Raw genomic sequence first — 13511 nt, forward strand, 5'->3', positions numbered from 1 at the left:
CACAACCCTTAAGGAAGATTAAGCCAGTTGGCCAGTCTGGTGCTTTCCTTTCCTTTGCTAAACATAAATATTCATATTCAAATTGCTTTCGGATATATTTAAATTAATAAAAAAATCTGGATGACGGTCAATAGGGCAAAAAACAACGCCAACTTTCTAAATACACAGATGTAGTATATACATTAACCACAAAACCTGGCTTAAACACTGCAGTATTTACTTTATACTATTCAGAAACATGGCTTGGCGACTAAAATTAATAGAACTTGTCTGGAGGACAGCATAAGCTTTCTAAGAGCTCTTTCAGCTTTAACTTATGTGTCAGTTTTTGCCTTTTTTTTTTTTTTCCCCCCAAATTCCAATCTATGCAGCAGCACGCCTGTCCCACTGGCACAGCAAGGCTGTGGAGCCAGCATTTCTTCCAGGGCTCATAGGTCTGAAGCCTGGGAAGCCTGTTGATGGATCAGATCTAGAAGAGGGACTGGTTTGGCTGAACAAACAAACAGCAGGTCTTCTCTTCACAATGACCAGCTCTGTTTGTGTACATGTGTGTGCACACATGTGTGTAAACCCTTCCTAACTTTTCTTCACAAACCTATCCTACCTGGTCAGGGAAATGCTTCTTTAGGGTTACAGCATCAGCCTCCTGTGTGGATGCATATCTTCATATCTGACAAGATTATACCTTTAAAGTTCTCGCTGTTTTGTTCTACTATTAAAGTGGGAAGGGGATTATGGAGGGAAATCCCTAGCTACATTGGAAGTGCACATCCAAATACATCATGAAGCGTTAGGAGGCACCTATTTGAGTTAATCTTTGTGTACAATGCCATGCACTCAAGACAGCTGCCCTGCCAAGCTCTCTGACTTCCACATCTTGGCTTTGTAAGTAAGCTATTAATTGGGTTTCAGAAAGCTAAGACAGATCCCTAATAAATCCTGTAAGAGGGTACGAAATATTCTAAGTAATTGTTTGCTATCTTGTGTTATTCTGTCATAAGAAGGCAAATAAGCATTTTTAGCTACAAACTGTGTTGCAATCAAAAATTTTACACCAAATGGTCTGTTGAAAATTTCAGCCAAATTAGTAAACAGTGAATACCAGAAGGAGTAAAGTCTGCATGCAGTCGTGTGCACTTGGTCTGTGTGTAACAAAACAGGAAATCTCAGCACCCCGTTCCAATTAAGCAAAGGCTTGTTTCTCATGGAACATAAATTTTCTGCTTTTCTCCCAGAACAACCTTATGCTGATGTTTTAAATAGTGGTAAAACATTGTTTTTAATTTCACACCTCACATAGCACAGTCAAATGCTTCATAACAACATAAACAAAACTTTAGGCAGAGCTTTGCAACTGAAGTCAAACAATGATTTCCCCCCACATTATGTACTCAAGGTTTGCAGGGAGAATACAGAAACTTGTTGGCTAAGGCCACAGAAATGAGTTCTCTGGTGTTCTGGCTTCTCCCACCAATTCTAGTCAAGAATGTGTTAACAGTGGATGCATTGATCCAAATCCCATTATTCCCACCACCCATCAAGTAAAAACCATTTATTCTATTTCTGTTCTCCTTTTGGTTGTATCGTAGGATCGAACAACTTGCGACTGGGAAACAACACCGTGTTCTTCTTGAGAAAATGCATACCCATCTGAAAAAGCAAAGGAAGAGAAAAAATTAAATCACTAGAGTAGAGCTCAAGGGCACAGCCCATTTTTAGAAACAGTTTTAGGCATTACTAAAGTTACATGATTGAGACTGCAACCATCTTCATTTCTGTGCTGCACTTCTGATGCTTACAGCTGTGCACTGCATTGCCCACATGGCATAGAAAGGATGACTGCTGCCAGCTTCATCCTGCTGCTCCCCTCCCCAGACCAGTTAATTTATACAGTCAGTGACTCCCTCTGTGTTAGCCTTGAAAGCTACAGATTGATTTGAACACACGTGTACTCCTACAGTGGCAGAGCTTCTTTAAAGACTTTAGAGAGAAACAGAGATCTGCATTTCAGCTCGACTCTTCTACAGTTTGCTTGATATCAGCAGTTCCTCTGGAGAAATATGGAAATGTCTAGCCTGCAACTGGATCTTTGTCACATCCTCCTCTTAACTTCATTAATCCATATTTTGCATAGAGCAAAAAACATATTCTGGAGGTCTTTATTTTGTTAATCCTGCTAGCTTGCACAATCCTTTGGTCTCCCTAGAAATTACTGAGATGAAAATAACCACGCGCATGATTTCTTTTAAAGTACTGTGGACAAGGCAAGTGACATTTCTGACATCATCTGCAGAACACCACAATGCTGGTACAACAGTCACAAAAGCTAATGGGCCTACATGGTGAAACACCAGACAGACTTGCAGACATGACCCTACAGAAAATTCTGAATGAAAAACTATAGCAAAGTACAACAGACTTTGTGATGCCAAGGAAACGTGGTTTTCAGGTGTAAATGGGTAATCATAAAACATAAGAAGGGCAGATTAGCATAGTTACAAAAACAAAGAAATAGGAAAGTCACAGGCTACACCTAACCAGATAATGCTTGGTAGTAGAAAAGCAGGCAAGACTTGGGAGAATCCAAGAATTAAACCATGGCTAACTCTCCATGGGCAACAGTTCATTTCCCTTGAGGAACTCTGGAAGCAGGAGCTTGAGAATTCTCAAATCCTGCCTGAGATTTATCCCAGGCTAAAAACCACATAATCAGATAAGGACACATCCCAGTTACTAACCAGAGACCTATCAAATGCCTTTCAGAAGTCCTCCCTTAATTCTCCCCCCTACACCAGGTACTGAGGTAAGGCTGGAGCACAACAAAGAGGGTCTGTGTGACAGAAAGGCACACAGGGCTGAACACCCTCTTAAGACAGGAGGGATATGAGGCTCCCAAGAAGCTTGCTGCTATAGACTAGACTTGCTCCCCATGGGCCTGAATGCAGCCTTCTTTGAAGCAGGTGACCAATGCTGGTAGCCAGAAGCAGTCCAGAAGACCAGAAATTAACTGTATCCTGTGAGGCTTGTTAAATCTTCACCTTAACAACCAAGTTGGGACCATGTGACTCAAGCAGAGATGCTCAAGCAGTCCTAGATCTTTTCTCTGGCTGATGCCCGTACAGGGAGGGTGGTCAGCAACTCCTGTACAGCAGTAAGCTGCTGAGAAGAGAATCCTGCAACACTACGATTGACCACTAGATAATGTGTAGGGTTTTTTCTCTCACAGAATGCAGGTAAATGTCCCCTCTGAAGCCACTGGGATTCCACTGTAGATTCAAGCTCTTAAGGCAGAGGGCACGCTCCCTTAGCAGGAGAGGTTAGCTGACCTGAATCACAAGTACAGCAGGAAATCTTTGCCGCTAAGTGGAGGGGATTCAAATAGAAATAGATCACAGTCACATCTTCCTCTTGGAGTGATTGTAGGACAGCATGAACCTTGATTTGATTACATGATTGATCATCCCAGTGTCCCATTTTATTTTCCCTGACCAATTCCATGCCAATATACATACCCCTACAGAGGCACAGGTTGGTTTTTCCTGCCTCTAGTTGAAGGTTCACGAAGTGTAAACAGTCTTTTGGAAAAAAGTACGTCCATGCTGGATCATTGCAAAGGAAATACTACTTATAAAAGAGGCTTTCATTTAAAAAGGGGTAGATTGACACTTAAACAAATACCTCCAGTGGGTTTCTTCCATGTTAAGGGCCAGCATCCTGTTAGCTTTTTTGGCTAAATTCTCAGTGGTAAGTCAACTTAGTCAAAGACTGTAAGCTTAAGCCCTAAAGACTGAAGCTCATGACCCATAACCTGATATTTGCATTGAGATGGCTTTCCTGTATTTACTTATCCAGTAAGATCATCCAGCACAGTGAAGTCTTCCATTGCCGTGACTACTGCAAATACAGCACTGACCACACAAGTGTGTGAAGACCATCAGGCCCAGGTATCTTCCTGCCTATTTCCTGTGCTAGCATAGGCCTGTAAACAGCCAGGCACCCCAATCACTACACAATGCCAATGCAAAAGGCAGTCAAAGAAACAGGTTCACCACTCTCACATCAGTAGAAAACACCTTGAAGTGACAAAAAAATTTCAGGTTACAATCGGTGGTTAAGAGTACCAGGGGTATCCTTACATCTTCATGTTCCTCACCCATCCTGAAATACCAGCAACGAGAGTTTTGTGTGTACGTCATGGGAAAGTCTGTGACCCTTGCACATCACCTACTTAGTTGAAGCTCAACATTTGGCAGTTCATTTAAAACTTTTCTGTAGATCTCTATACAGGAAGATGAGTTCTTATTACATTTTTTCTATTCACATTACAATTAAAATTGAATTTCAAGCTGTGTAGGCAGCTTACTGTGCCTTGTGGAATCAAAATGCACACATTTTGATTCCACATCCACACTCCCCAAGCAGCTCTACATTTCCACTATTTTTAGACCCCATCCAAAAACAATGAAAGTTTCCATCTGCCAGTTACTAGGGAACTTTCCGGAAGTTTGAACTTTTCCCCCAACTCTAGTTTTAAAACCACACCTATAAGCCTGCCCTGGGAACAATGCCCTCATTGTTCAGCTGTCCTGCAGCAGCCCAAGGAAGGAGCATATTTCTTTGGGGCTTTCTGGGCACAACCCACTCATGGCTGTCACAGGAGGAAGGGTCTTTGTACTCAGAGACTTTCTATTAATGGAGAAAAGGCACACTTTTGAATATCTATCAATGGGGCTCACTTGTTAAGAGGAGATTCACATTCTCATCAAATCTAAGGTTTCATTAGCATCAGATATTATCAGACAACCTATTCAATTTTGAAAGCATCCTGTTGGGTTTTCTTAAAGCTTTGATATTCTACTAGTAGATCAGAATGTAGTCTCCCATTAGGTTTCTAATTTAACACACTCTTTTTCTGTTTACTGCAATGGCTATTCTGGTCTGTCTGATGCTGGACTACAGCAACCATCTCCATTGCATGTGCCTTGAACACAAACAGCAACTTGTGGAAGCTCAACATACTCATATACATGAGCGTACCCATGTGCAACAACTTCCAAGACTAGGACCAAGAAAGGGTCCAGGGTGGTCTTTTTATTCCAGAAAAATCTCTCCACAGAAGGACCGCCTACAGGTCTAGTCACTTCGGGGATTTATTTTCGAGGCCTTCTACTCCTTGCACTCTCCTCTGATACACTCAAAGTGTTTGTCTCAGGATTTCTTTAGGCCAGCCAGTAAAAGGGCAATTTTCACTGGCAGTCCATTAGAACCTTTGCCTGCTGCAGCAGTTCACTATTTCATACATGCTGTGGTATTATGGTTTAGTATAGTCCAAAGTATAATAATGTTCCCTTTTGTTTGCCTTTGGAGAAAAATGCCCAAATTCAAATCCACTATAATTTTTAAGCGGTTGGTGAGGATGGGAGGGACTTAAAAAAAAAACACAAACAACCAAATCCTCTTTTAGTAAATGTTGCTTCTTAGGTAGCAAAAATCTCTCTGACATAAGAAAAATCAATGTTAGGGTATCAATTGACCAGCCAAATCTCTCTCAGGCAAATGTCTGGTTCTGCACAGTTTTTAAGGATATTTGCTATGATGTCACAGTTCACATTTACCAGTTAAACAGTGAATGCTAACTCAGCTTTGACTTCTCCAGCAACCCACTTCCACTTAACCTGGGAAAGGGAGAGCTGCTTAAAATCTTGAACAGTTTGACTAATGCTTTCAGAAATCGTTAATTCCTCTCCTGATAAACTGTGCCTGTGTTTTCTAAAGGACTGAAGAGTAATTCCTGACAAATGACCCCATCTCTTTCATCCCAGATACTAACCTACTGATATTTGCATGTAGAAAATAGAGTCAGATGCCACAGCATCAAATCTAAACTGATTATTCCTACTTCTTTTTCTTAAGTTAATTTTAGAAGATTGAAACTCCACTTAACATCAACAAACATGTAGCTTGGAAAAAATTAAGAATTCATATTATATTTCAAACACATGCAAGATAAGAGGAAAAGGAGTCTAAAAACATCTCAAGTAGCTACACCTTTGTTTTTCAAATCAAAATGCATCAGCAGAAAAGTGAGAGGAAGAAGGTGTCTGCTAGTGGTGAATAAATAGTGGGATTAGAGCCCTCAGCATGAACATATTATTATTATTTATTATTTGTCAGCTCCCATATTGTGAAATGAACCTCAGATGACAGGTGCTTTTTCTCCGTTGATTAATAAGGTGCAAACCATATGCTCTGTGTTCAGATTTTCTCTATGCAATCACCATATTCTGTCAAAGGAAGAGGGATTTTCTTTGCTAGTACAGGAAATCTGGGCCAAGTGCAGTAATCCTCATTCAGGCACGGCTATTGGCATTTCAGGGGGAGTTCTGCCGAAGTTGTGCTTTAATGGGAGTGGGATTCGGATCTATTTTTAAAGAGCATGCTGAGACAAATGATAACTAACACTGCCAGGGATGTTACAGGAGGGAAACTGCACTAGAGAGATGTTGGGGGACTTTCCTTATAGATGGACAGGTCTGAGGGTACCTGAGCAAGAGAGGAACATCGCTCCTCCCATCCTGCTGGTGAGGCTCTGGAAGCACAGGTGATACAGGTCAGTCACACAGAAGGAAAGGGGAGGTCAGAGGCATCTTCTAAATCTATAGAGCTTCTCTAAAGGAGGTGCTACTTTCAAAAAGTCACAGCAAAAAAAAGACACAGATTTGGATGGAGACCTAGAGAAAACTTTGTTGCCAGCAAACCCTCTGAGGGAGAGCTTTTGCAAGTCATTATTGCTGGTTCCCCCAAGTGTGAACCCTACAGCAAGCTAAAGGGAAGGGTCCAAAGACACATCTGGGAGGAGCCTGGTGACATTTCCTGCTCAGTCTTAAGAGGTTTCAGAAAGCAGATGGCATCAGGGGATTCCCGATTTCACCAGACACCTTTGCCAGGAGACAGACCAAGCCTGGGTACCAGCATCGTCACTGCTGCCTACGTGATTCCACTAAGATGGTTTTATGTTAGCACATGGGCTTGACAACCGCATAAAACTCTTCCACTAAAGTCTCATGACAATGCCATCCAAATGGGAGCTTCACCTTTTTTTTCCTTTTTTTTTTTTTAAAGTAAACTTCCCAGACATTACACTGGTACGAAGAAACCGCATAATTTTTGATAGTACAAGCTAGTAGACAGATTTCTTTCATGCTTCTGACAGCTCTACACAATTCAGGAACACACAAAACAAAGTCAGAGCAAGCAAAACAGCCATGAAGGTTTTACTTTAAGCGCATACCCTTCCAGGGGTTACTAAACTGGGCCTACTCTCCAAGGCAGCCACTCTGAGACTGTCTCTTTAGGGAGGGAAGCATTTAAGAGACTAATCCTGGCTGGCACTCCTGAACAGTACTGACATGGCACTGTCTGTGTGGTTCTGCTACCCACTTTGGGGGCTGGATCCACAAGAGCCTGGTGCCATATGGGAGCATCCCAGCCACAAATCATCAAATCATGCCTGAAAGTCTTGTGCTGTGCTAGTGCTTCTGTAGAGGGGCTGACTTACCAACAGAGAGCTAATGAAACACACGCAAAATGAGCTTCTGCCTTTCTCACAGGGCTGTGCAGACTTAACTCAGTCAGCTCTTTCCTCCCACCACAGACCACTAGTAGTAGCCTGGAAACTCTCCATGAGATTTTTCTCCTTTCCATGTGATTGGAAACAAAGCTATTTCGGTATTGCTTCATCTCAAAACATTTGGTAGTGGTTGTTGTCAAAAATAAAGTGATTCTCAAACTAGTACTGCATCTTCGCAATCTGTGCTAGGGGAAATTTAATCCCATTTTCATTCCTTGTTGGGACTAAGGTAATTCATTTGCTTAAGCCCTCATCAGCGCTAACTAAACTAACCATTTTCCTGCTTTATATGCAAGTGACAGATTCAGAGTGGAAGTCACACAAGCAATTTTTGGTCTTCACAGGCTGGTAACTTATGGCCTGGTAGAAACATGAACAATTCAAGACTTCAAACACAGCGCTTGTAGCATGATTTAAGATACTGGCCTGGCATGTCAAGGCTACTGCCCCATTCATCAACTCTTTGCTTTGAAGATTTCTAGCATTTAGTAAACAGTTTAAGGTTGTGAAAACAGCACGTGTTCACTGGATTTCACACGGCCTTGTACATATAGCAGCTATGCAACACTGGAAAATAATATTTGACAAGAGATGACAGAAGTCATGGATACACCACAAAAAGCATCTTTCAGTCCCAACAGTTTCAAAATCAAAATTTATGTTCATGTGAAAAACAGACTGCTGATTGTAACCTGTCCTGACTGGTCTGACTCATTTAGCACTTAATCATTTGCATTTAGAGGGAAGTTGGTTATCCAAACTAGGATTTATTTTGATCTCATTTTTCTTTCCCAACAGCTATTTACCTACTAATAACCTGATGATGTGTTCTATGAGACTAAAAGCACATATTAAGTCTGACTAGTGTATCTCTCTCTGTACCTTGTTAAGGCTTTACAGCAGACTACTTTGACACAATTTATTTAAGCGTTTTACAGATTTCTTCTGCCAACCATAGCTTTTGCAATCTTCTCAAAGATCATGTTTGCATGTCCAAAGCTGTGTTGCTACCAGCATTCCCGGCTGCTTGACACAAAGGATTAAATACTGGCAGAAACATGTGGTCCACAGGACTGCTCTGCACCCCAGCCTCTCTTCCCAGGAGCAATGGGATTGATTGCTGAGGACTCTATATCCCTTTAAAGTGATGGCCGTGCAACAGATCTATGAAGGACAAAGACTATCAGATCCATCACTGTTCCACCCCTTCTAGTCAAATTCCCTGTGGAAAACAGGAATATCTCAGGTATTTGGGTTTTCAAATCCCAGCCCTGCCTCCATGACCTGAACCATAACAGTTCTGCTACAGAAGACGACACAGCTAGCAATGAGATTTGATTTCAGTGATTCTTTAGTCAGAGGTGTCACTTCTCACTGCAATGGCAATACGAACCTCAAATCCTGAGTGCCTGCCCCTTGCCCTGTGCGCTGCAGTACTCCACACTGGGGGGCTGTTTTCTTTAGTAAGATGAGCATATTTTGACCACTAGTTTAACCACAAGAGAGACTGCATTTTACCAATACAAGGGGCTGACTGGACTTCCTAGTTCCCCAAGACAGCATGGTCCTTCAGTGTATCTGGCCTACAGAGCTGTTAACAATGATTTTTAATACTGTGGAAGCCCTTCTAACACTGACAAAAACCCATCAGGTCCAGCAGATACAAGGCCTATTCCTCTAGGAAGATGAATAAATGCAATTTATTTGAAACAGTAGCAGTAGTGAGATGTGATTTTACTACTCTTCTCCCAGCAGTGGCCAAAGTGGGAGAGGAGAGAGGCAGCTCTGCAGGCCACGGCTTTCCTCATCAGCAACACACAGAATCCCAAGTGGCATTACTGAAACATGGCTGTATTCTCAGCTAACCACAGGTAATATGATTTCTCATACAGAAACCACTTCTATCTAAGCTAGGCTCTATCACAGCATTTATTTTATGCAGAGTTTTTGATTTTTTACAGTATCCTTAAGACTATCAGCATTCTACCTTTAGAGAACCTGCTTACTGGGGTTTTGTCATTTGGGCCTGTTGATTGGTTCCTGGGGAATTAACTGCATTTGAGCTCCACTTGCCTACGGCCAAATACACTAATTCCACTTCCAAATGTATGTGTCTTGCTTGGCAGCTCAGCCTCTGTGCTAGATTATCTCTACCTACAATTTAATTAAAAAATAATCACCCTTTGCTTCGCTCATCTGGGACTGACTGCTGTGAAACACACACGCATACATGATCCGCTACTTACGTGATATACTTTGCTGGACAGAATGAGCACGGAAAAGGCTCGGAGGAGTTTTCCTGCCAAGCCTTTTTAACAAATGATCACGTTCGTTCACGCTAAGGGAGAGAGGGAAAAAAAAAAAGAAAAAATACCAGTGAGTAACTAGATAATTTCAAGGTAAAAGTCAGCTGTATTTAAAGTACTTGGCAGCTTTGACTTTGTCAATATTTGAGATGGTTTTAGTACGAAAAAGAATTTCCCTTTTTTTTGTTTAAAACTGCATATTATCAAGAGAACTGTCTAATGATGGAAAATCATCCTTTCTAAGGACACTCTGTATAAGTCTACTTTTAGTCAGTCCATCTCTAATATTACCGTTATTGTAATTCCTGAATGTTTGATGCCTCTAAATTATTACAAACCATGTCAGAAGTCTGATCAAGTAATATAGAACATTAAAAAGAAGATTTCTCTTTAGTATTATATACATTAATCACAGCACCCACAAATGGCCTCAGAGAAAAGGAGCAAAGCATTGAAGCTTAGCACAAGGTAGAAGGCTTCTATCACACCTGCAAAATGACCTGAAGCAACAAAAGGTGGGAACCATAGTTAATTCTGTCTCCTAAAGAACATTCTCATTTTCCTCATGAGAAAGAAAACTTTCTATCCTTTTTAAAAAAAAAGAACACAAAACTTTGTTTTTCACAGTTCCTGTCAAAGGCCTGAAAAAATTTTTGTTGAATTTACAAAAAGTAAAAATACAAAGTTGAGGTGAAAAATACAGTATGCTTACACTAGGTTTAACACACATACACAAATCATTAGAGATGTTCTCCACTCTGATTTTTATTAAAAACACAACATTCATTTAATCAAGAATTTTATGCCCAGAATTAACAAATGATGACTAAGATCCTGACCTTTCAAAGCATTTAATTATGTATACAAGTCCTATTAAGTTTGATGAGGTTTTAAAATAACGTTATCAAATCTCACTGCACTGGAGCCTCAAATAACTTCAATATCAGATTACTTTCAGAAAGATATTACAGTCTATTTTAGTTCAAAGTTCTCCACAACTGGGCTGTTTTTAACATTTCACCCTTGTTCCTAACACCCAGATGGAGCTAGTGCATAGAAGGAATCTACTTGCTGGAGCAGCTCCTTGCAGCGTCTTTATCCCATTTGCACCACATTTACACTGTGTCTCCATTTTCACAGTCTGCTTTTTCTTTCACATCTTTATTCACAAGCAGTAATTCCACTAGTTATGCTGAAAACATGGATACACACCTGAATGCCAATGCATTACAAATTCACATGCATTTGGTACATGAAATGGAAATCCCAGCAAGCACAGCTGCTGCCGGCAACAAGCTTACAACAGATTTAAACAAACAACTCCCTTTCACTGAAGCAGTTTGCTAACTTCAAACAAGAAAGTAATTGAAGAATCTCTGAGATGCCTATAATATGTAATCCAGCCATGCAGGCTTATATTCCACTTAATAGTCCATTAAGGTAACAGCCAGGCTCAGTCCGCTGTTCAGTGCATAATGAGATGTCCACAAAAGAAAGGGAGGAATCCTTCTCTTTTTCCTGGGGTCTCTAAGCTCACACACCTGAACTGGAAGCTTGTAGAGCCTACAGACTCCTCCTTTAAAATGTTTACAAACTGTCAAGTGTTTTCAGACACTTGGTCTCTTCCCCACGCCTTCCCTTGGCACCACAGAATCACACCTGCAACAGATACGCCAGGTTGCTTTCTCTGCCTGCAGTCAGTAGTACTCCCTCAATATAAAACAGAAGCTGATAAAAGATTTGGAAGCAAAAGTAAAGATTCCAACCAAGTTTGTCAAACAATCTCTAAGAAGATCATGAGATCTGCATGTGTTCAAAAAAAGAGAGGGCCACAGGTTTCCATTAAAACCAGGGTTACTGTATGAAAGCTTCTAAAATCTTGGAAGACCCAATTGCTTAAAAAACCAAAGACTGGTTGTTGTCTGTAAAAAAAAATCAAGTACATACAGAAAGAAATTTCTAACTGCTCCAAGCAGGCAGCATAATAGAAAGCATGTACTACAAAGAAAGCATGTTCTAACTACACCAGGTAAGGGCGATGCAATGGAAGGCATGAAGCAAGACACGAGACTTCTCTAACCTTTAACAGCTTGCTCACAAAGTTGGCAGCCTGCAGAGCCAATCACTACTAGTGCACGTGCAAATTAGCAATGCTGCTTTGTACAACCTCCTGCTGATTGTAGAGGACTGCTGGGTAACCTGTTGGTGTAGTGAAACACTGTCTGAACCAACTGCTGTCCTGTGAATGATGGAAGTGGAACACTTGTTCACCTTCTGCAGGTGAAGAATATGCAAGAAGAGTCTTTCCCGTCTCAGTGGCAGAACTGGAGGGCAATTTAAAGAAGGAAATTTAAATCGATCAAAAATATTTATTTTAAGGGGCAAATAAGCAATATTTGCCACAAAATTCTTACACTGAGAATGGAATTAATCATAGCAGCAAAAAGCGTGAGGAACAAATTCTTCATCTGTCTGTCTACCACACAGCAACAGATGAAGTGCAGGCCAATAATGCTTAGCTCCTCAGGCTTCTCCATGAAATGTGTGGAGGAAAGTGTGTTGTCAAGGGACTTCTGAACAGGAACCACACATTGCAGCTTTAAGAAAGCCAAAGCTACACTATCTTTGATATTGCTAATTATAATCAACAATTTCAAAACTGAAGTCACATTTGATTTTCCCATTTGGGAAATTATATTGCATTATATCTATGCAGAGAAAGAAAAACTCATGAAGAATTAGAGCATTTGTGGCTTAAGTAGAAGGGATGACTAAACAGACTGCAAGTCAAGACCAGTCAAATACTATAAAATAAGCTCTTAATACACAGAGGTTAATGCAACACAGCTCTCTGAAATGGATGAGTATTTGATTTATTAACAGATACTAGATCTCCCAATACAAACCCTGAAAGGAAAGTGAAGTGGCTTTCTTAAAGTGTTTGCACTCATACTGAGTCCCCACTTTCAGAAAAGGTTTTTGTCTGCTGCCAGCAGGTAACAAAGTGAAGACCTCTCAGTCTCCCTCACACTTTGATGCAAAACTAATAACAACACTGGACTCACAGGCAACAGGTTAAGCCTTGTTCACAGAAATACTGCTTGTTAACAACCTCAAGCATTAGCCATGATTTTCAATTTAATTCTGCTTTCCAGTGACTCAGAGTCAGTGCCTAAGCACCCCCATGGGGTCTAAGGATAGCATCTTAAGATGCCTTGAGGCAAAAGGATAAGAGATCATAAGATCATACTCTGAATACAGGATAGTTGTGTTCATATTCAGGACCTCAAAAATTGTGTCAGAATGGAAGAAATCACAAACCTGGACATTCTTATGGAAGGCAATAGTGAGATATGCTTTGGTTGGTGACCTCTGAGGGGGTAAGGGAGAGGCACCACCTATTTGTAATTATATGAAGGACAAAGGACACAGACAAAATGCTTTGAACTAAACAAACAGTAGATTAGAATAATAATTATTAAAATGTCCCAACTCTGAGGGTTACTATGAAAAAAATGATTAAAAAAAAGTCAGTATGCAAGTCAGCTAAATCCAGATTCAGTTGCTATCAATAA

At 40.7% G+C, this 13511-nt stretch overlaps 1 protein-coding gene across 3 annotated transcripts in view; it reads right to left on the reverse strand.

Annotated features, from left to right (window-relative positions):
- Nucleotides 1–356: 356 nt before the first annotated feature.
- ATP8A2 (ATPase phospholipid transporting 8A2) overlaps nucleotides 357–13511 on the reverse strand; it is a 295712-nt gene continuing 282557 nt past the window's right edge. For all 3 annotated transcript variants that reach the window (XM_018071399.2, XM_018071397.2, XM_018071400.3), the window contains 2 exons: nucleotides 9877–9968; nucleotides 357–1650 (listed from right to left, as the gene is read on the reverse strand). In XM_018071399.2, coding sequence (XP_017926888.2) covers nucleotides 1553–1650; nucleotides 9877–9968 — 190 coding nt within the window. In that variant the 3' untranslated portion in view covers nucleotides 357–1552. The remainder of the gene's footprint in view (nucleotides 1651–9876; nucleotides 9969–13511) is intronic.

This window comes from Manacus vitellinus, unplaced genomic scaffold, assembly GCF_001715985.3.
Source record: "Manacus vitellinus isolate BGI_N305 unplaced genomic scaffold, ASM171598v3 scaffold_2_pilon, whole genome shotgun sequence".
Classification (NCBI taxonomy): Eukaryota; Metazoa; Chordata; class Aves; order Passeriformes; family Pipridae; genus Manacus; species Manacus vitellinus.